At 37.0% G+C, this 24,817-nt stretch overlaps 1 protein-coding gene and 1 pseudogene across 1 annotated transcript; both read right to left on the reverse strand.

Moving 5' to 3' along the window:
• Positions 1-1,996: 1,996 nt before the first annotated feature.
• Positions 1,997-3,107, reverse strand: LOC149162277 (uncharacterized; annotated as a pseudogene).
• A 3,934-nt stretch (positions 3,108-7,041) lies between these two features.
• LOC149162278 (uncharacterized) lies at positions 7,042-8,045 on the reverse strand. Its single transcript, XM_089435139.1, has one exon. It carries the CDS (start codon positions 7,981-7,983, stop codon positions 7,042-7,044), a length of 942 nt encoding a protein of 313 aa, XP_089291265.1. The 5' UTR covers positions 7,984-8,045.
• Between the last annotated feature and the right edge of the window lie 16,772 nt (positions 8,046-24,817).

Consider the following 24,817-nt stretch of genomic DNA (forward strand, 5'->3'; position numbering starts at 1 on the left):
AGGAATTAATAACAAGGAAAGATGGCTAACTCTTTAAACATCGCATAAACAAAAATAAACTAGCTGGACACTATCAAGTCAACTCCCATTGGGCTTATGGAGTCTCACACTTCTCAGCAAACTAAAACACTATCCTTTCATAGAAGTCAGGGCACTTTACATCAACTTGTTCAAACATTTTTCACATAAACACAGCTTGCAAAGCATACTGGAATTCAGAGCATGTAGCATGAATTCTGAGTGATTATGCTATTACAAAACTGTAAGAAAACATTAAAAGAATAGACCATCATCACACATTTGAACAATGAGACATATTGTGAATCCTGAGAAGAAACAACAACTGTTTGTATTACTGAAATCTGCTTCTTACATAAACCAAAATGGGCCTGTTCTTTATCAAAATCTCCAACCCTTTTTACATTCATCTCTGATCCATATATAGGAACACACTATTCACTCCCTAGAGCGAGCTCCAAGGCTCTATTAACTACTCCTATATGCTATTTAACTAATTCATTAATTACAAAAGTGCTGAGCTGTAATTACAAAAAGTCCTAATCAAACTAAAACTCTAATTCCATTCTCCTCGTAACATGATTCTTCTTGGATCCTTGACAGCTGTCTTCCTTCAGTTAGGCTGAGATGGCTGAGCTAAAGATGCAATGAACAAGCTAACCTTGGATGCTTGAAAGCGCTGATGGCTCATTAATCGATTAGGATAAATGCCCTGTTTCCACGGTTCTTGTCTCCCATCACTCTTCACTCATTCCATACATTTGGTAATACGGAAAGGGGGTCCTCATAAAGACCACTTGCCACATGGCATTTAATCGTTGCATTCTGTAACCTTTTAGGAACTAAAGGTTTTATCCAATCATGAACTGCATTGTCCAAAACACAGATGACTTCTACAACAGTGTGTTGTTGCTTCCAAATTGAAGAAAAAACTGCTCACCTGATACTACTGGGCGTTTCCTTATAGATTCATATTTTATAATAGGCAAAATCTTTGCCTTCTGTTTTGTATTATTTGTGTTGTCACCTTTACCTATATTTACGCTGAACCCGAGCGAAACCTTAACATCAGTTTCAGAATCCTGGACATGACTTCTCATTTTCAATCTACGGAAAGTGGTTGTAACAGAAGCAGACATAGATCCCAGAAGGTTATGCTCTTCAACGCACACAATAACCTCATCACACAAATCCACTACATAACGTATGCAATTGTAAGAAACCTGTTTCCTTGATGCATCTCTGAGATGACTACCTTGATGCTAATAGAAAACAATTATGCACCGCTTCAAAAGACCAACATACAAGCCTGGTTCGAATTTGTCTTCCTTCATTTGCGCATGAATGGAATGATTTAAAACACCCATCTCCTTCAATATTCCACTCATCGTTCGCTTGTCCCCATAGAAACCAATTGTCGGCAGAGATTGTTAATTCAAGGAATTGAAACTGATTCTGTTACAGAGACAAAGAACTTGCTATTCTGGAAAATTAACCTTCTGTACAGAGCTCAAATCATGCTTGTCAAATACAACTTTCATAACTCGAAAGAAAGAGACCTCCGAATCCTTGTTTAAAGCTTGATCAGTGGCGGTCTGATTCGGTAACTCAGGTCGAGGGCCTTCAGAATTCATAAATGGGATTGGGGATAATGTTTGACCAAGTTCAATCTTCATCATGTGGGCATGGATCCATTCACGACGTCGTAGAACCCCTAAGTGTGCACACGCTGGCTATACGGTAACCATGATAACAATATCATGGCTCACTCCTTTCGGCCTCAAGGCTTCTTTGACATCGTCACTCTGAGCATAAGCAGCAATCGTGTTACCCCATGAGACGACATCTCGTTGAGTTCTTTGGTCAAACAATTGACGTGCGAACTCCAAATTCCCATATTTGGCATACATTATAGCAGGTGAATTACTATTTGACACAAAACCACTTTTGATCAGATGGGTATGAATCTTCTTCCCCTCTAGAAGAACAGGGAGCTTAGTTCATGTCTTGAATACAAACATAAATATAGAATTATCTGGCTATAGAATGTGAGAGCTTCCTTGTACAGACCACTTGAGATGTAGCCTTTGACATTAACATTCCATAAGAACATATCTGGTTTATACATTTTGGACGTGTCACAGACAATAAGATTTTCTGAATCGCGTGAAATGGTGCACAACCAATTTACTTTTCTTTTGTTGTTGATGCTGAAACTTAAAGGACCTTCACTCCTGCTGCTACTTCCAACCCGACTTGTCCAATTCCATAGCTTGACAGATGCATCATTGCTGCCAGAAATAATAAACTTGCCTGCCTCACCAAACCTTGAGAACGCCACACAGGAAGCAGCAGTACTGTGACCTCCTAGACCTGCATGCAATTGGATCCTCATTCCCTTTGTAATTTCCCCACTTGCAATGTTCTCATTTACATTTGTATTTTTTGATGATTTGGACTGAAATCCTTTTCTAGCACGTGATGACTGCTTACTTTTTGCTCCTGTCACGTATGACTCAAATCTGAGATCAATAATTTCAATGGTGCCATCACCTCTTGCTGTAGCAACAACCTGGTTTTTTTTTTCCATCCATATTTTCCTCTGGAACTGCCAAAGCATGAACAAAAGGAGGATTAAAAATTTGATTTGTACTCGAGGCATTTTCTGCATTTTCTGTGGTGGGAACTGCAACGTCTATAACCATTTGTTGCCTTCCTCTTGAAAAGTCCCATGCTACAATTTTTGAATCTAATCCCCCAGATATAACTTCCCATGGCCGCCAAGGATGAAACTGCACAGAGCTGCAAATATTTGTGTGTACAGATCTGAGTGTTTTGTAAAGGCAATGTTGACGAATGTCAATAATCTTTACTTCTCCACTGTCATCTGCAGCCGCAAGAAAAGATGACTTAAATTTCATAGTAATCTGATTTATGTCCTCTGTATTGAATGTGTACTTTTGCACTTGTCCACTGGAGGGTACCATGTGCACATCCAAGCAAGTAACTGTGTTTGCATATGCTGCATACAAAATATCATCATTTCCTAGACTGAAACAAACAGAAGCAACTGGTTCATGTATGCACATCATTATAAACCAAGACACAGAAAATAAGTACATTGAGGTTAATATTATTTGTCCATGATGGTTCCATAGGTACAAAATTATGCCTCTGCATGCTGGGGTGAGTTTAAGTGTCTTTGTATGATATGAAGAACCAGCAGATCCATTAGCATCATTGTAATAGCTGTCCACATATCTATTGAACAAAGATTGTTGCCCAAATGGCTGTATGATAGGCATTGGTCATGCATCCATCAATGAACCAATTATTGCACCCTTTCTAAGAAACTCACACTGAACAAACTTAATGACAAGCATTGATGATGACTTCTTGAGAACATGCCACCTGTAAAATGTATCCACCCCAGAACTATTTTGCATGACAGCTACTATGGATTCGAACAAATCCCCCATTTCGTAGCACGCTACGAAATCACTAAAACAGGTTGCGCTGCGAAACTGCTAAAGGATTCATGCGCTGCGAAAACACTTTGTCTTTAAGCTAATCTAAGCAAATTTTTGGAAACATAATTTTCAATGATAACAGTGGCTCCACTTGGGATAGTGTGCCCTTGTGGTGCACTAAGAACCTGCAGTTCCAGTGCCTTATAAAATTTATTTGACAAACAGAAATTTGCTTGACCAGCATGACTGTAGGAGAAAGAAAGCTATTTCTACTGAAAGATGCTCAGTTGACCTTGAGCTTATTTTGCATTTACCTCTACCTACCTACCCTAACAATTTCAACTTTTTTTCTGCTCAATCAATATGAAATTTCCAATGTAGCCAATCCTCTGTTTTATCTGATATTTGTTTTCTTTGACTGCATCGGAGTTCAGAGCCAATATGATAGTCTGATGACCGCTGCCACTGAATTTGTCTCTGATCTTTATAGGAAAACTGAAAAACTTGAGAGTAAAACTCTTCCATGTAATCAGCTACAGGATCCCAGAATACATGATCAGCTTGATTTCTCTTGTAACTTTCCGGCTGTGCAAGCTGACCTTCAACAGCAGTGTGCATTTCCTCAAGTGTAAAAAAGAAAGGAAACAATACTCTCTCCTTATGTTCTGCCATAGAAAGCTGCTGAAAATAATGATCATGATTATGAAAACTATATGCCTGAATTTGTCCTTCTAAACCTTCAATTATTTTTTCAAGGACCTCAGCAAATTCATCCAAAAATCTCATCCTATCCTCTGCCTTGCAGTTAAGGGATTTTATATATGAGGACAAGGACAAAGAAAAAGATTCATTTGTTTCTTCTCTACTATGATCATTATTCCATTGTTTAAAACCTTCAACTGAGGGAGATTCTGCCACCACCTCTGACCTATCTATCCATTCCTCCAAAAACATAAGCCATTAGTCTTGAAATGACTTAACGGATTTGATAGGAAAAATTTCAATCCATTGTTTGCATTTCCCTTGAAGTGAATCATAAAATAACATAATGCAAACATCTTCATGTTTAACTCTAAGAAGCTCAGCAAAATGACAGAAATCTGTGATATGCTTCAGAGTTAAACTCAAATCTTCTCCATTAAATTTGGGACCATTACTTATAAAATATGCATCCTTGGGAAAATGATTTGGGAAACCATGAATTTCTGAAAAATCTATGCATGCATACCTTGAACTAAGAATGGCAGTTTCTGGGTCCTTCATAACTCCAGTGGAATCACCATGAATGTATGAATTTTGACTTATTCAACCATGGAGTCGCCAAGGTAGTTTTGCAGCCTCAAAAACCTTCTGAGCTCCTGCTACCTTCAGAAGTTCAGCTTCATACTTTCGGGAAAAAGTAATCTTCGACTCCCGGCAGATGCACCAAAATGTTATCACAAAATCATGCACTGAAGGCTGCCAAACAGTGAGATTATGTGTAACTATTTCAAACCAGGCTTTAGACTAAAGCTTAGCCTCTTTAGTCAGAGAGGGCTCTCTCACAGCTTGTGAATAGGAATTAATAACAAGGAAAGATGGCTAACTCTTTAAACATCGCATACACAAAAATAAACTGGTTGGACACTATCAAGTCAACTCCCATTGGGCTTATGGAGTCTCACACTTCTCAGCAAACTAAAACACTATCCTTTCATAGAAGTCAGGGCACTTTACATCAACTTGTTCAAACATTTTTCACATAAACACAGCTTGCAAAGCATACTGGAAGTCAGAGCATGTAACATGAATTTTGAGTGATTATGCTATTACAAAACTGTAAGAAAACATTAAAAGAATAGACCATCATCACACATTTGAACAATGAGACATATTGTGAATCCTGAGAAGAAACAACAACTGTTTGTATTACTGAAATCTGCTTCTTACATAAACCAAAATGGGCATGTCCTTTATCAAAATCTCCAACCCTTTTTACATTCATCTCTGATCCATATATAGGAACACACTATTCACTCCCTAGAGCGAGCTCCAAGGCTCTATTAACTACTCCTCTATGCTATTTAACTAATTCATTAATTACAAAAGTGCTAAGCTGTAATTACAAAAAGTCCTAATCAAACTAAAACTCTAATTCCATTCTCCTCGTAACATGATTCTTCTTGGATCCTTGACAGTTGTCTTCCTTCAGTTAGGCTGAGATGGCTGAGCTAAAGATGCAATGAACAAGCTAACCTTGGATGCTTGAAAGCGTTGATGGCTCATTAATCGATTAGGATAAATGCCCTGTTTCCACGGTTCTTGTCTCCCATCACTCTTCACTCATTCCATACATTTGGTAATACGGCAAGGGGGCCCTCATAAAGACCACTTGCCACATGGCATTTAATCGTTGCATTCTGTAACCTTTTAGGAACTAAAGGTTTTATCCAATCATGAACTGCATTGTCCGAAACACAGATGACTTCTACAACAGTGTGCTGTTGCTTCCAAATTGAAGAAAAAACTGCTCACCTAATACTACTGGGCATTTCCTTATAGATTCATCTTTTATAATAGGCAAAATCTTTGCCTTCTGTTTTATATTATTTGTATTGTCACCTTCACCTATATTTACGCTGAACCCGGGCGAAACCTTGACATCAGTTTCAGAATCCTGGACATGACTTCTCATTTTCAATCTACGGAAAGTGGTTGTAACAGAAGCAGACATAGATCCCAGAAGGTTATGCTCTTCAACGCACACAATAACCTCATCACACAAATCCACTACATAACGTATGCAATTGTAAGAAACATGTTTCCTTGATGCATCTCTAATATGACTACCTTGATGCTAATAGAAAACAATTATGCACCGCTTCAAAAGACCAACATACAAGCCTGGTTCGAATTTGTCTTCCTTCATTTGCGCATGAACGGAATGATTTAAAACACCCATCTCCTTCAATATTCCACTCATCGTTCGCTTGTCCCCATAGAAACCAATTGTCGGCAAAGATTGTTAATTCAAGGAATTGAAACTGATTCCGTTACAGAGACAAAGAACTTGCTGTTCTAGAAAATTAACCTTCTGTACAGAGCTCAAATCATGCTTGTCAAATACAACTTTCATAACTTGAAAGAAAGAGACCTCCGAATCCTTGTTTAAAGCTTGATCAGTGGCGGTCTGATTCGGTAACTCAGGTCGAGGGCCTTCAGAATTCATAAATGGGATTGGGGATAATGTTTTGACCAAGTTCAATCTTCATCATGTGGGCATGGATCCATCCACGACGTCGTAGAACCCCTAAGTGCGCACACGCTGGCTATACGCTAACCATGATAACAATATCATGGCTCACTCCTTCCGGCCTCAAGGCTTCTTTGACATCTTCACTCTGAGCATAAGCAGCAATCGTGTTACCCCATGAGACGACATCTCGTTGAGTTCTTTGGTCAAACAATTGACGTGCAAACTCCAAATTCCCATATGTGGCATACATTATAGCAGGTGAATTACTATTTGACACAAAACCACTTTTGATCAGATGGGTATGAATCTTCTTCCCCTCTAGAAGAACAGGGAGCTTAGTTCATGTCTTGAATACAAACAGAAATATAGAATTATCCGGCTATAGAATGTGAGAGCTTCCTTGTACAGACCACTTGAGATGTAGCCTTTGACATTAACATTCCATAAGAACATATCTGGTTTATACATTTTGGACGTGTCACAGACAATAAGATTTTCTGAATCGCGTGAAATGGTGCACAACCAATTTACTTTGCTTTTGTTGTTGATGCTGAAACTTAAAGGACCTTCACTCCTGCTGCTACTTCCAACCCGACTTGTCCAATTCCATAGCTTGACAGATGCATCATTGCTGCCAGAAATAATAAACTTGCCTACCTCACCAAACCTTGAGAACGCCACACAGGAAGCAGCAGTACTGTGACCTCCTAGACCTGCATGCAATTGGATCCTCATTCCCTTTGTAATTTCCCCACTTGCAATGTTCTCATTTACATTTGTATTTTTTGATGATTTGGACTGAAATCCTTTTCTAGCACGTGATGACTGCTTACTTTTTGCTCCTGTCACGTATGACTCAAATCTGAGATCAATAATTTCAATGGTGCCATCACCTCTTGCTGCAGCAACAACCTGGTTTTTTTTTCCATCCATATTTTCCTCTGGAACCGCCAAAGCATGAACAAAAGGAGGATTACAAATTTGATTTGTACTCGAGGCATTTTTTGCATTTTCTGTGGTGAGAACTGCAACGTCTATAACCATTTGTTGCCTTCCTCTTGAAAAGTCCCATGCTACAATTTTTGAATCTAATCCCCCAGATATAACTTCCCATGGCCGCCAAGGATGAAACTGCACAGAGCTGCAAATATTTGTGTGTACGGATCTGAGTGTTTTGTAAAGGCAATGTTGACGAATGTCAATAATCTTTACTTCTCCACTGTCATCTGCAGCCGCAAGAAAAGATGACTTAAAGTTCATAGTAATCTAATTTATGTCCTCTGTATTGAATGTGTACTTTTGCACTTGTCCACTGGAGGGTGCCATGCGCACATCCAAGCAAGTAACTATGTTTGCATATGCTGCATACAAAATATCATCATTTCCTGGACTGAAACAAACAGAAGCAACTGGTTCATGTATGCGCATCATTATAAACCAAGACACAAAAAATAAGTACATTGAGGTTAATATCCTTTGTCCATGATGGTTCCATAGGTACAAAATTATGCCTCTGCATGCTGGGGTGAGTTTAAGTTTCTTTGTATGATATGAAGAACCAACAGATCCATTAGCATCATTGTAATAGTTGTCCACATATCTATTGAACAAAGATTGCTGCCCAAATGGCTGTATGATAGGCATTGGTCATGCATCAATCGATGAACCAATTATTGCACCCTTTCTAAGAAACTCACACTGACCAAACTTAATGACAAGCATTGATGATGACTTCTTGAGAACATGCCACCTGTAAAATGTATTCGCCCCAGAACTATTTTGCATGACAGCTACTATGGATTTAAACAAATCCCTCCATTTCGTAGCACGCTACGAAATCACTAAAACAGGTTGCGCTGCGAAACTGCTAAAGGATTCATGCGCTACGAAAACACTTTGTCTTTAAGCTAATCTGAGCAAATTTTTGGAAACAGAATTTTCAATGATAACACGGGCCATGGTATTAGATAGATGGTATTGAGAGAACTATGGTACTGACCCATGGGATTGCATGTATGAATCCTATAGAAAGGATAGAGACTCCCCATTGAGGAGTGCCTTGTCTTATTTTGTAATCAAGCTCTGCTCTGTTGGAGGTTTCCCCCTTGAAGAGGCAAGTGAACATTACTTTCATCATTGAATAATAAAATATTTGCTATTTTTCTCATTTTTTTCTGTGTTCTGGATTGTATTTCTTCATATATTTAGTATTATGGCATCTTCTCTCAGGTCAATAGCATAACAAAGTGCTTGGGCATTTGGGCTTATATCAAAGTGCTCGATGCATATGGCTTAGCACTAACAACTAGTCAATCCACAATCATGAATTTCCTGTTTTGTGCCAACTTTGGAGGTTTAGCCACATAACTAGCAGTGTGCCAAACTTGTGATAGCACGCATGAATGATTTGGTAGCAAAGTTGGTGGCATGGAAAATCTTAGGGTAGATTTAGTAGTTTTGGCTGAATCTGTTTGTTCACCAAATTTAGAAAGGTAATGCTAAACCATGGAAAATATTCAAAATTGAGGAAATTAGCAGTTAAACTCAATTTCTTACCTCAAAACAAGCATAAAAAATATTAAAGACATCATGAACACATCAAGAAGACTTAACAAAAAAGGAACATGAGTGAAAATATGAATTCATGCAAGTTAAAGAGTTGAAGTTAACTAAAGTTCCAAAACTAAAAATATCAACTCAATTCCTTTATGAGCACAATTGTATCAATGAAGAAGGTATTCTTCTTAGATGCATTAGGTTGTGAATGCATCATATTTTAGGTGAATCTCAAAGGGATCCAGTTGTGAATCAAAGTTTAGTGATTAAGGGATTGAAGGTGTTTTAATGGTGATATTGGTGATTTGAGGTGGTTGAGGTATGTAAGCAACAAGGTGTTTTAAGAGAGCAAGAAAAGAGTTTATCTATGCAAGGAAGGAATTGAGGTATAGTAGTAGGGGAAATTATGTTTGAAGTAAAAAAATCATGTTGATTTGATTTTGAAATTAGTATGAAATATGGATCAACATGTCAACATGGCTAACAAGTGGAAACTTGCATTTCGGGGATTGTAGCTCCTTCTAGTAGTGGTTGGTAAATAATTAGGGGTGGTATCTCCTTTCAGTTGAAACTAATAAGTGAAGGGTTGTATCTCCTTTCAATAGCAGATGATAAATTGTGGAGTAGGAATTTCCTTTCAGTGATAACTGATAAAAATAGGGGTAGTAGCTCCTTTTAGTGGTAACTGATAAATTGCGGAGTTATCTTCCTTCAAGTGGCAGCTTTAGAAACCTGGAAGTACAAGCTTGTAGGGCAGTGATGTAAAAATTAGTTGTAGCTTGCCTTGGATGAAGGAATGAAAATGAATATTTGTGGCTTTATACGTTTCATATGTGTATGATAATGATTATGTTGTTATGTGTTTCACATGATTGATTTATGATGTTTCTTACATGAACGGTTTTCAATTAGATTGAAAATTTTAATTTGGAAATAGTTGTATAATTTAATTACACTAATGAATCTCTCCCCCTCTCAATAGTGTCCTAGTTTCTAACAAAGGTCAACCTAGGTTCGATTTGGACCATTTCCACTATAACCGCTAGGTGCCTATGTATATTCTTTCCACAAACATGAGTAAGTGGAGGGGATTTGAACCCCAATTCTCTTGGTACATAACACTTATTTTCATGGTGCTTTTCAATTAAGTTGCCCCCTAGGACTAAATAAAGTTCTTGTTGTTGAAGCACCTCTTGTTGAGGAATGTGTGAGAATGTGTGAGAAATGAATAGATGAAGTGATTTTTATATAAGGGAGGAGGCAATTGATGTTTCTATAGAATATTTATTTTATTTTTCAGGAGAATTCTAATTTTAATTTTTTTGAAATGATAATAGTTTGAGTGAATTAAAATTAATTATTATTGAAAGCACATAAAATTTATAGGCGAGAATTTGATAACTCGCGTGATTTCATATTACTCACAAGATGTACTATTAATACAATTCATTCACCCTTAGTTTTCGTCTCTTAGGAGGTCTCTTGGACTTCTATGATGGTTGGCATTCACTTGAAGACTTTCACCTTCCATTCATGTGAATGAGCCAAGTTTGCATAACCCAAGATGATTATGTTTTCAGCATTCCCACCCTTAATCCAAAGAGGTGTATATGAGCCCAAGAAGAGAGCTAAAATACAAAGAATGTGTAACAACTAATGGTTGGATGCACTCCCTGAAATGTGGTTTAAGGTGGTCAACAAACCAAATAAAGTTGCACAACATGAAGTCTTCTATTGGTGGTGGTTTAAGGAATACCACCAATTTTGGAACTAGGCTCAAAGTATTTCCTTGAAAAAAATCAAAATCTAGCTGGTGTTGAATAATTTAACTAGTGTCGGTCTTCATAATTATATTTAAGTCATGAATTATTAAAGCATGGGTTTCATGCTTGGGACAATATTTTATAGGTAAAAGTCTCCATTGCAAGCCTCTAGGATTTATGTCAAGTGTCATTGTCCTTGTAATAATGTAAATAACCCTTCATGGTATTTATTTGTCAAGAAAGAAATTTATTTTAATGTAAATTAGGTCTTCTAGGGCTCCTCCACTAATTTGGCCTAAAACTAGACAATTCGGCCTAAACAAAGGGGTAGAAACACCTATACAAAGGTAGCAACTCGACCTCAGTTTGATCATTCACTCACCAAGTTCGATCTGCAATTGTTGGGGGCAGTAAAAATTGAGAAATTTAAGGAAGAAGGTCACAAGGGCTAGTGAAGGAGAAGGACGTCTATATCAAGCATAAGAATTTGAAATTCTCTCTCTCTCTCCCTCACACGTGTAAAGATGTTAATTTGTTGGAAGGCTTGAAACTTTTGTTCTATTCCTCGGCCAAAATTCTACTGCTAGAGGTCGAACTTTTGAAGCTAGGAAGTCGAATTTCTTTATTGTTGTTGGGTTGAATCTACTAGACAAGAAGAGACTATTGAAGTTTGTTGATTCATTTTCAAAGGCTAACTTGGTGGAGGAGGAAGGTTTATTGGTCTAAGGACTTGGTCCATCTCATTTTGAATTACTAAAGGAAGATTTCCTTCATTGTTTTTCCCCTATATAGGTGTTTTATCCCCAGCTGAGTGCCTACATCTAGTGTCCTTGATATTTATGTTTTGGTTTTGGTAATTTATTGATGAAAAAATATAAAATAGAACATAAGAAATTTAATAATAATATAAAGATATCACAAGTAATTATCAACATAAAGAAAACAATTATGCCTTTCTGATTTTCTAACATGGTATTAGAGCTAAGGTGAAGAAGAAGGAAAAAGGCAACTTGAAAATCTATTGAAGAAAGGAGATTGAAGGAAGGTCATTAATAGAAAATGATTATATAAGAAGACAATTATACTATCTAAAAAAACTATGTCAACTTCAATGATGGGAGAAAAGAAGCTAGAAGGACCTTCCAACTACAGGGTATGGAAAAAGAGGATAGATATCATCCTCACTAATCATAAGGTTTTAGATCTTATTCTAGTAAAATTCAAGCAGCCTACTGAGGAAGCAAAGAAAAAAAGGTTCAGAGAAACTAAAATCTTGGACATGAACCTAATAGTGGATGGAGTAAAGGACAACCTCATCCCATACATATCCAGCATAGATTCCACTCAACAAATGTACGAGGCTCTCTCTAAACTATTTACCATCAAGGAACATTGGTCAAATAGAAATCCTGGAGAATGAATTAAGAACTATTAATATGACAAAATATGGTATTGTGGCATCCTACTTTATAAGGATATATAAAATCATAGATGAACTCCAAGTAATAGATGAAATTTCCCAAAAAAAGATCTCATAACTACCAAAATCTTGGAGTGCTTTTGCTTCAAGACTTAACAGTTGGAAGGATTCCCCATCATTGGAAGAAATGTGTAATGTATGCAGTCAAGAAGAAGCTCGATTATCGTTAGTAAACAACAAGAAGGAGGATCAATAAGAAAACATCTTTAATGCCTATAATGTTCATCACAAGAAGAAGGTAACCTTAAAGAATTTCAAAGGACCAAAGAAGAAAGTTGATATATCCAAGATTGAATGCTACAATTGTCATAAGATGGGTCATTACAATAGTAATTGTCCTGAAGATCCAAGGAATAAAAGGAGAGAAAGAGAACAATAAAATGTTGTTGATGAAGCTCCACCTAAGAGAAACAAGACTGAAGAATCCAAAACCAAAGATCTACTTGCCAAAGATTCTTAAGGAATACTATCCCTCACATTTTCTTCTATATTAAGTTTTGCAATGTTTTCCTTTATGTTTTGATTTCTAAAGTTTGTAGATATAACACATATCTTTTGAACATTTTTGAATTATTTTGATGAGTTGTAGGTGTCCTTCTGAAATATTGGATTAAAAGAGAGCTTCCACCATTTTACCAAAACATAAGTATATTTTTCCTTGTTTCCTCTTTTATCTTTGGTTTCCCTCTCATATCAAGATTTATTTGTAGTATATACGAATGACCTTTTCTTTATATTTTCCTTGGTTAGGAGGAATATTGCATAATACAAAAACGTTATGAAGGAAACTTCAAAGGATAGACTTGAAGCATGGACGAGATTTTGTTGCAAAGGAAAACTTTCAAGAATTGATGTCCTACACGGTTTGTTAAATAACAATTCAAGGTATGTCTTAGACTACATGTTTGTTACAAGGTTATATTTATGAAAAATGTATGTTCATTTTCTATCAATTTGCTTTAAATTATTGACATCGTTATGTCTAGGGTTTTGAATCACAAAGATTCATGTTATGGTGATTAATAACTAGATTGAATCTACCATAATTATATTATAATTCTTTTGGAACCATAGAAAGATTAACTATAAAACCCTAACCTAAGGGTATGTCAATTTTGATTAAGAAACCTTAGTCTACTTAGGGTTATTGATGAAACTTGAGAAATCATATTCTTTTGATGTCTCGGGTTTCAGTATTATTGTGATAGAAACCCTAGCCCTTTAGGGTTTGGTGTTAATTTCTAAGTTACGTATTGAAACCCTAGATCTTTAGGGTTTGATGAGTTGGCGTTTATGAGAAATTCCCCTATAGTGTCTATGGTAAGCACCTAAGAATGAAACCCTATGTGTATATTCATCCAATCGAAACCCTATCTGAATGAAATTTTTGTATATCTAACTTTAATGTATTGATGTTTGTGTCTTGGGTTTACCTAGTATATATTGTTGTGATATGTTAGTGCATGATTATGAAATCCTAATTATGTATATGTGAGAATTCTTATTGATACTCATGTTTTATTTTGTGAATTCTAGGGTTTGTAAAAAAACTCTACCAGAAATTGATATTCTAGGACTTGGTGATATTGTTGCTATGTTTTAGCTTTGATGATGAAAATATAGGATTTGAAACAAACCCTAGTAGAGTATGTTATTGAAATATTAGATGAATAATATTGTTATTGGATTATTATTTGATTTTCCATCTAATGTCTTCTGTCTCGAAATGGAATCTAGGATTTATGACAAAAACATAGTAAGAAGTTGAAGTCTAGTATGAAAATAGATGTGTCTCTTATCAATTATGAGCCTAACTAGGTTTAGGTATTTGATGTCTAAAGTTTGAATGCCTCCATTACAAGATTTTCCATGATTAACCTCATGCTTCTATATGTATTTGGTTGTACTTTCTATTAAATTTTTGTAGGTACATAATCTTCAAGATGTTGGAGATATTCATAATTGAAAAATAATGATGAGAATGATAAATGAATCTATAAGGATGATGATGATCAACATGACCTTGATGAAGTTGTGAAAGGTTGAAGCTTCTCTGATGTTATAGAAGAAGAAAATTGTTGATCTCCCTAAGTTAAGAGGGAGCATGGTTAGAAGAAAAGAGTACATTTCCCCAGTTGAGAGGGAAGGCATATGTTGGGTCCCTATAATACTAGTGATTACCCCATTACTATTGTAGGTATACCCCTTATTTATATTGATGTACCCATGTAGTGCCCATATTGTTACTATTGTGCCACATAGAAGCCCACTATTGTTATTGTTGTGCCCTACAATATTATTGTTATGTAGGCTTTGATTGTATTGGGACCACTTAGACTCCTATATATAGAAAGGAGGTATTTTCATTTGTATCATCCAAGAATTGTTCATTTATGTAATGTAAAGGAGGTTTCCCCCTCGAAGAGGCTGAATTCTAAGGCGTGGATCTCTCTTTTCTATCTTTTTGTGAGCTGGTTTCATAACATTTGGTATCAGAGCTTTGGATTCTAGGGTTTCGCTGCTCCAAACAGGTCATTGTGGCATTTTCGCTATAACTTTTTTCTGTGACTTTTCAGAAGTCGCAAACAAAACCCATTTGAGAAGAATTGGCGCTGAACCTTGGGACCGAATTTCAGAGATTTTCGCGCGATACTTTTTGGAGATATGATCTAAGGAAGTTGGCCTTTTTGCAGACTCCTTAATTACATTCAAAACAGGTGACCTGGGGAAAATCGTCATAACTCTCTCTCTGAGGATCGGATTGAAATTTCGTAAAAAGGTACAGAAAGAGGACAGACTGTAGATTCTTGTATGTGTGTTTTAGATTCAAAGGTTGAAACACTGGCTCGTGGCACGTCATACAAGTTCGCTCTACTGAACTAGTCTAAAAGCAAGTCACTGTGGGAGATTTCACATAACTCTTCCTTGGAGAATCCAATTTGGCTCAGACCTGTGGCATTGGAAAGAGGACGCAGAAGGCTACTGCAGGTAGCAATTTCAGAACTGGATGATTCGAAATTACAGAGACACATCAGATTCAATATCAGGCTTCTATAAAGTGAAAAAAAGGTGTGTAGTTTTTTTTTTTAATTTTTGTGTAAGCTTGGTTTAACGGAATTCAAAGGGCATAGTAAAGAATTATTATCGATAACTGATGCCCCGAGGAAAGAAAATTCAAACACCTAGTAAGGAACCTGAAAGCTCTAGCATGACTCATGAAGAAGAAGAAGAAATGCTACGTGATATATCAAAATTACAAGAACAAGTGTAACAAATGTCACGCTCACAAAAGCTAACAGAAGCTAAGATAAGTGGCGTGGAATCTAAGATAAAGGGCATGGAAGCTAATATGGATGATTCAAGGACATATTTGAAGAGAGACATGGCAGATTTGAAGATAGATTTGAAGACAGATATGGAAGAATTGAAGAAGTTGCTACAAGAAAGTGTCACTAATGGTGAAAAGGTAGTAAAGGAAACTCATGATGAGAACAAAATAAATGTTAATCATGATACCATAGATGCTAATGTTGGATCGAAGACTCATCATGTTCCAAAAATCGATATGAGGAAGTTTGATGGCAAGGATCCCGCCACATGGATATTACAGATGGAGCAATTCTTCGATCTCAATAATGTGCAAAACACACAAAAGGTACGTATGGCAACTTTATATTTGGAACCAAATCAGTTTGTATGGTATCAATGGCTTTGTTCTCGTAAACAATTTATCACTTGGGCAATTTTTACGGAAGAATTGATAGCACATTATGAGGATACAAAAAGAAACACTTTTTTTAGCCAATTGATGAGTCTCAAACAAAAGGGTTCAATAATGGAGCACATTGAGGAGTTCCAAAAATTGAACATAAGGATAAAAGATATTCCAGAGGAGCATAGGATTGATGTGTTCATAGGGTCTTTAAAGTATAATATCCAACATGATGTGTGCCTTTGGGAACCTGATTCATTAGAGAAGGCATTCAGGTTAGCAAGAAAAATGGAAAGCAAAATTATGGCAACTAGGAAGCATACCATTCACAACTATAAAGATGGAAGTGTTGTTGCCCATAGTCTTCCACAACCTACAAGGTTGACACTGCAACAATTGGAAGAAAAAAGAGCAAAAGGGCTTTGTTACAATTGTGATAGCAAATACACAAAAGGTCATAAGTGTGCTGAGAAGAAATTATTCTACATAGATTGTGAAGAGGAAGAAGAAAAGGAGCAAGAAAGGTCAAAAGAAGAGGATATATTCCAGGAACAAAGCCTATATGAAGAACAAATAAATCCGACCATATCTTGTAATGCATTGGCGGGAATTACCACTCCTCAAACCATCAAGATAGAAGGACAAATCAAGAAGAAAAAGGTGATAGTGTTGATTGATTCAGGAAGCACCCACAATTTTATTCATTGTAGGGTAGCAAAAGAATTGAATTGCTTCCTATATCCAGCACCAGAGTGTCAAGTGATGATTGCAAATGGAGGAACAATAAATTGCTCTGGAAAGTGCCATAATATCAAGCTATCCATGGGAGAATATGTATTGACTAGCCCAATGCTTTCCATTCCAATGGGAGGTGCTGATGTTGTACTAGGAGTCCAATGGCTACAATCCTTGGGTACAATAGCTTTTAATTTTCAAGAACTTTTCATGAAATTTTCTGTGGAAGGAAAGGAAGTTGAATTAAGGGGTATTGCAGGGAAACCAGGAAAGATAATCAGCTCTAATGGTATGACAAAGCTTCTAAAAAAGGAGCAAAGGGGTGTAATTGCACAATTATGTTCGCTAGATGTTTCCACATTAGAATCATCTATTTCTCCAGATCTCCAAAAAGTCCTGGACAATCATTCCAAGGTATTTGAGACTCCCAAAGGTCTCCCACCTATGCGTGATCATGATCATGCTATTCATCTGATTCCAGGAAGTGTTCCTCCAAACATCAGGCCGTACAGATATCCCTATGTCCAAAAAAGTGAAATTGAACGTATGGTTGCAGAAATGCTAGAGGCTGGTATAATTCAACCTAGTCAAAGTTCTTTCTCTGCTCCAGTAGTATTGGTGCACAAGAAGGATGGATCATGGGGCATGTGTCCGGATTATAGGGAGCTCAACAAGCTCACTATTAAAGATAAGTTCCCCATTCCTGTCATTGATGAATTACTGGATGAATTGCATGGATCAATTTACTTCACCAAGTTGGATCTTCGTTCAGGATATCATCAAATCAGAATGAAGATTGAAGACATTCCGAAAACGGCATTTAGAACTCATGAGGGTCATTATGAATTTTTGGTCATGCCTTTTGGCCTTACCAATGCACCTTCAACATTTCAAGGTTTGATGAATTCAATTTTCAAACCATTCCTTAGAAAATTTGTGTTAGTATTTTTTGATGATATACTTATCTACAGCAAGTCTTGGAAGGATCATGTTGAACATGTTGACAGGGTGCTACAACTATTGGAAGAGAAACAATTATATGCCAAAAGATCCAAATGTTTCTTTGGAGTCCAGGAGGTGGAATATTTGGGTCATATTGTATCTCATGAAGGAGTTAAGGTAGACCCTACCAAAATTAAAGCCATTAAGGAATGGAAAATCCCCACATCCATAAAGCATTTGCGCGGATTTCTTGGGTTGACAGGGTATTATCGCAATTTTGTTAAGAATTATGGGAGAATAGCAGCACCTCTAACGAAATTATTGAAGAAAGATGCATTTTCATGGACTCCGGAAGCAACAAAGGCCTTTGAACATCTTAAAGAGGCAATGTGCCAAGCACCGGTCTTAGCTACACCGGACTTCACAAAAACCTTTATTGTGGAATGTGATGCTTCAGGAAATGGAATTGGTGTTGTTCTAATGCAAGATGAAAGACCCATTGCTTTTGAAAGTCGTCCAATCAAGGGAAAGTTTCTAAGAAAAGCTATTTATGAGAAGGAAATGTTGGCAATACTCCATGCACTTAAGAAATGGCGACCCTACCTAATGGGAAGACACTTCAAGGTAAAAACAGATCATGATAGCCTTAAATACTTTTTAGAACAAATATTATCCTCTGAAGAGCAACAAAAGTGGGTCACAAAGATGTTGGGTTATGACTTTGAAATCATCTACAAAAAGGGGAAGCAAAATGTGGTGGCAGATGCACTCTCAAGGAAGGATGAGGATGTGGAAGCATTGTTGTGCGCTATTTCTATCATCCAACCAGATTGGATAAATGAAGCAAGGGAGGAATGGAAGAATGACGAAGAAGTGTGGGCACTTATTCGAAAGCTACAACAAGATTCTAGTACGTCTGATACATTTAGCTGGAAAAATGATTCGTTATGGTACAAAGATCGCTTATACCTCTGTAAGAATTCCCAGCTAAAACAAAAGATTCTTATGGAATTGCACACTTCTCCCTTAGGAGGGCACTCAGGATTTTTAAAAACTTACCACAGGGTTAAGAAGGAATTTTTTTGGGATGGCCTTAAATCAGATATTCATAAGTTTGTGGCAGAATGTTTGGTTTTCCAGCAAAATAAAGTTGAAACAATTAAGACACCGGGTCTATTACAACCTTTACCCATTCCAAGCCAACGTTGGGAGGAGGTATCAATGGATTTTATCACAGGTTTACCCAAGTCTGAGGGAAAGAGTGTCATCATGGTGGTAGTTGACAGACTTACCAAGTATGCACACTTTTGTGCATTATCACATCCATTTAAAGCCAGTACAGTTTCTACTGCATTTATGGAAACAATTCAAAAGCTACATGGAAACCCAAATATTATTGTAAGTGACGGAGATCCCATTTTCACTGGAAATTTTTGGACAGAATTATTTTCTTGTCTTGGTACTCAGTTAGCTCATAGCTCATCTTATCATCCTCAATCTGATGGGCAAACTGAGATAGTAAACAAATGTTTGGAAGGATACCTTCGTTGCTTTGTATCTGATAAACAGACACAATGGGTCAAATGGTTGCCTCTGGCTGAATGGTGGTATAACACTTCCTTTCATACAGCAACAAAAATGACCCCATTTATGGCACTTTATGGGTATCAACCACCATCCATCACATCATATTTAAGAGAAAATTCTAAGGTTCAGGCAGTGGAACATCACATCGAACATCAACAACAAGTCCTCCAACTCTTAAAGGATAACCTTGTGTTGGCACAGAATAGAATGAAACAACAGGCAGATCAGCATCGCTGTGAAAGAAGTTTTGATGTAGGTGATTGGGTATTCCTACGGCTACAACCATATAAGCAAATGTCCCTTAAGCAAGCTAAGAAGGATAATAAATTATCACCAAAGTATTATGGTCCGTACAAGGTGTTGCAAAAGATTGGTACTATGGCATACAAATTGGAGCTTCCTGCAGCTTCTCGATTGCACCCAGTTTTCCATGTTTCATGCTTAAAGAAGGTTATAGGCGACAAGCTCCCAGTTCAAACAATATTTCCAGAACTTGATGAAGAAGGAAAAATTATATTGGAACCGGAAGCAGTTATAGAAACAAGAACTCGACAGCTACGAAATCGATCAATTTCAGAGTACCTTATCAAGTGGAAGAACTTATCCACTGAAGATTCCACATGGGAGGACGAGAATTTTATGCAGAAGTATCCTGAACTACTCAAGCGTTGAGGACAACACTTTTTTGAAGGAGAGGGGCATGTTGGGTCCCTATAATACTAGTGATTACCCCATTACTATTGTAGTTATACCCCTTATTTATATTGATGTACCCATGTAGTGCCCATATTGTTACTATTGTGCCACATAGAAGCCCACTATTGTTATTGTTGTGCCCTACAATATTATTGTTATGTAGGCTTTGATTGTATTGGGACCACTTAGACTCCTATATAGAAAGGAGGTATTTTCATTTGTATCATCCAAGAATTGTTCATTTATGTAATGTAAAGGAGGTTGTCCCCTCGAAGAGGCTGAATTCTAAGGCGTGGATCTCTCTTTTCTATCTTTTTGTGAGCTGGTTTCATAACAGCATATTATGAGTCATGACGGATACCTTGTAGAAGAAATCATAGAATGAATAGATTTGCAATGTATTGAGAATGCCTTGGTGTTGTTGAAGAAGTGAAAGAAGAAAAAGCTTCCAATAAGATGTATATGGATAACTTGATGATGATATAATCAACATCAGAATGATTGAGGACCCTGAAGGTTTGTGTTTACTTGTATGTATCTTTGAAAGTTTATTGTTGATGGGGGTTTATGTTTCAATAGGTAAATCTCTCCATAAAGAAGGATGACCACTTTAGAAGCATGCTTGTACAAATGGATATATCTAGTTTATTAGGGAGAAATGAAGCACCTAATGGTGGATGCTTAGGAGGAAATATCACCGACCTATGTGTTGATGTGTATATCGCAAAGAGGGAGGGTGGCATTGGTCATGGAGCTATGACCATGGATATGCACCTAGATCCATGGGTTGATGGTTAGCTAGTAAGCTTGATGGTAGCTAGAGTGGTTGAAAGCTTGAGTCCATATTAGTCCTACACAGATAGATTACCCTGGTCAAGAATCTACTCTGTAGCACTAAGTGTTCTGAACTCTTCGTAGATCATATTAAGATCTTCCATGTACCTCTATAGATATAGGTAATTATGAATATCTCCCTTGTTAAGAGGGAGTGTTGAATAATTTATCTAGTGTCGATCTTCATAATTTTATTTAAGTCATGATGTATCGTTTTTATCAAAATAAAGAAAAATAAATTGTATTATTAAATAAATTGACTTATTAAGCATGGGTTTTGTGCTTGGTTCAACTGTTTATAGGTTAAAGCCTCCATTTCAGGAAACTAGGGTTTATGCCAAGTGTCCTTGTCCATGTCATAACGTAAAGAACCTTTCTTGGGATTTATTTTTCAAGAAAGAAATTTATTTTCATGTAAATTAGGTCTTCTAGGTGTTACAAATCCATTTGGGCACATCAACCCCAACCTATATGTCGATGTTATTAGGGTTCATCAACCCCTAATATAGTTGTTACATGCCCTAAATAAGTCGACCATCATAATTCCTCACTCCCAAAGAAGTTCCATCACAAAATACATCCAAAAAGTGTCTCTAAAGAGATCATTGCAGGAAGCCCTTTATCAGGCTGCAATGCATTGCAAGTGCCACACTGACTAAGTGCTATGCATCACACTTAGTCCTTCTTTAGCCTACGATGAGCAAACTTGGGAAAAGTTCCAAGAGGGTTTTAATATTCCTTATCCATGGGAAACCTCTAGAAGCTTCTCAAGTGCCACTTGCCCCTCTGAGTTCGCCCAAGGATGACAAAAGGAATTAGGAAACATCAACCTCCTATCTCCTTCTTTCATGGAACCAATTGCTAAAAATAGAAAGGCATTCATCATCATCATTGATGACCCATCCTCCTTCACTCATCTATAAGTAGATCACTCATCCAAGAGATATAGAGGCTGAATAGTTCTAAGTTGTAAGGAGGTGCTGGTGGTTTTAGTATTGAGGCTAAGTATTGTGGTAATGTTGGAATTTGTTGTTGTTCATGAGGTGAAGAAGGTTTGAAGCTGGAAGGATGACGCTGGATCGAAATCATGGGTTGTAATACTTCTTTCTATCAATAAAGCTTTTCAAGATTTTTCCCCTATGTTTGTGTAATTTTTCAATGCATTCGTATGTTTATTTGATGGGTCTTTGTTGTTGTAATTGCATAGGTACTTTCCAAGTGAGTTAAGTACGGAAAGGAGCAGCAAGATCAATCAAGGGAGAGAGGGATCAAGCAAGGAATCAAGTGAAAGTTGCAGGTTGGATCCTTATAATCTTTCTCTTATTTTTCGTTCATAGGAAAAGTAGTGAATTTTTTTAACTGATGTTTCTAGGTTAGCTACCAAACCTAGAGGGTTTGCATTTATTAGAAACACTAATTATTCCCGTAAACAAATTGGCTACTCCGCTGGGGAGAAATCAGTTTTTCCTTTTTGGTAGCTTAGTAGCCTCTTAGAACATTCCAATACACTATACTTGTTGTTGTTTATTGAAGTCAAGTTTGATCCAATGAAAATTGAATTGAATTTGAGCCAAAAACACCTTCAACATTTCTCACTGTAATCATCGCACTGTCCTTAACTGAGACCTGCTATGCAGTGCACTTCCCGCATGGACACAGTGCTATGCATCGCACTGTCTAACTACAGCCTGTGATGATCTCTTGAGGATCGGTTTTCCCATCTAGGAACTGAAGTTTTTGTCAATTTTCATTATTTTTTGGATTGCTTGCTGGATATGAATGATGCCTCACTCCTGAAATTAGCCTTTCATCTCCTTAGTTTGGCCTCACATAGACTGGATTGTTGAATGTTTTTTGTGTATTTGTTTATCATTTGCAATCTATTGTCGAAAAGTAGTTTTGATTGATTGTCTTGTCGAATTGGAAAATGTCGTAAAGTCATCATTTTCGTCGAAAAGTGAAGTGTCATAAAGTCTTCCTTTGTAGATAATTGATCGATCTTTTTTTGTGCATTTGATTTGGTTTCTTATTCAAAGTGTTGAAAAGCGTCATTTCTTCAAAATTATAAGTGTCATACAAGTCTTCCTCTTTTCTTTGAAATAAATTGTAGCAATCTTCATTTTGCATGAAAGGAATTCTGAATCATTTTGTATTTTTTTTTCTTATTGCATCATTCACATTAAGAAAAACTGAAAATAAATACATGCACTTTGCATTTTAGAGCTTGAGTTTTGTGTGCTAAAAAGGAATGGTGTAGGGAATTGCATTAGTTTGTGTTCTTTGTTGTTTATTCAAGAAGTACCACTATGCTCTATCCCTCATAGTTAGGATTTTCATTATTCAATTGAATGAAAAGAATGATTATCATATTAGTTGCATTTTAGGAATTGCAAACATACATCACATGGTGAACCTTGAAAGGAAAACTCTAAAGAAGATCAACCTAAATTTTACATAAATTAATCTAATAACGCATTGGAACTTAACGAAAAACATCTAGAGGTCTAGGCTAGAGACGTGTTCCAACGTCTTTAAACCTAGTGGCTGTCGTCTTCACTAAAGGTTGGGTGATTCCTCCTCCTTGATCCAATAAGTGCTAGTACGGACTTGTGCTCCCTGTACTATCGTGTATATAGTGGGAGACCCCAATAGTTTGAAATCATTTATCCCTAGGAAGTAGAATCTACTGCCTTACCAATCGCAACGCACTGAACATAGCATTCGAGAAGATTGGCTGCCGTACATAAAGTCCTTGGTAATTTCTCTTTCATTTATCACCAAGGTGTATATTGCAGTTTTTTGATTTGTTTGGTAAACCATCTTGTCTAGAATCTCTAGAGAAGTCACTTTCATTCCTTTTCGACTCTTTAAAAGTAAAAGGATCATCTCAGCACTTGTCCTTTCAGGCTCATTAAACATCGAAATCAACTAGAGTCATCTTTTGTTTTTTTCTCGACTCTTTAAAAATGAAACAGCAAAGTTGTGTTCCAATGACATAAAAATTAATTGACCACAGATAACATCCTACATGCTCGCTCTTTAGTTGATCTTAGGCTAAAACATATAGCGGCAAATCTGGAGTCCACCAATTCAAGGAATTCCTTTTGATGTGAATCCTAGTCCTGTTCCTCCATTTGAAAATATTGGTGCTCCATATATGGCTACATTGTCCCTTCTGGGATTTACCATTGGTTTGCCAGTATGGTTGTTTTCAACCTCCTTGGTTCAAAATGTTGTGATTTCTCCGCAATTGGGTACACCTCCAACTGGACAAAATCAACCTCTAGTTGATCCTAAAGTTGACCCTTTGCCTTCTTCCTCGTTTGTTTCTTCCTCCCCTTCTTCCTCTTCGCCTGGTGAAAGTGTTGGTACTAGTAACTAGGTGGCTAAGAAGAAGAAGAAAGGGAAGAATAAGAAGAAGAAGCACATTCAGCAGAAGGGCAACCAAGCAACCATTGTTTTGAATGCAACATCTAATAAGAAACCGCCCATCAAGCCTCACAAAGTTTGATATCCATGCAAACTTTGTGCGGGAGACCATCTTCTTCGAAGTTGTCCTGATATTCCTCAGATCTTAGAAGAATGGTCTTCTCATTCACACCATCCTGTGTCATCAACTTCTGGAGATCATGTTGGTGACACACCATCAACTAGTGGCAGTAATTTTCATGGAAAGAAGCGAAAGGTTAAGTTTCCTTGTAATTTATGTGAAGGGAATCACCCTGTTCACCTTTGTCCCTATCTGGATGAAGCCAAGAAAGTGTTGGATAACCATCCTGCTTCACCGCA

This window comes from Pinus tabuliformis, chromosome 5_2 (genome assembly GCF_031772625.1).
Source record: "Pinus tabuliformis cultivar Carrire ecotype Pingquan chromosome 5_2, CPIR1, whole genome shotgun sequence".
Lineage (NCBI taxonomy): Eukaryota > Viridiplantae > Streptophyta > Pinopsida > Pinales > Pinaceae > Pinus > Pinus tabuliformis.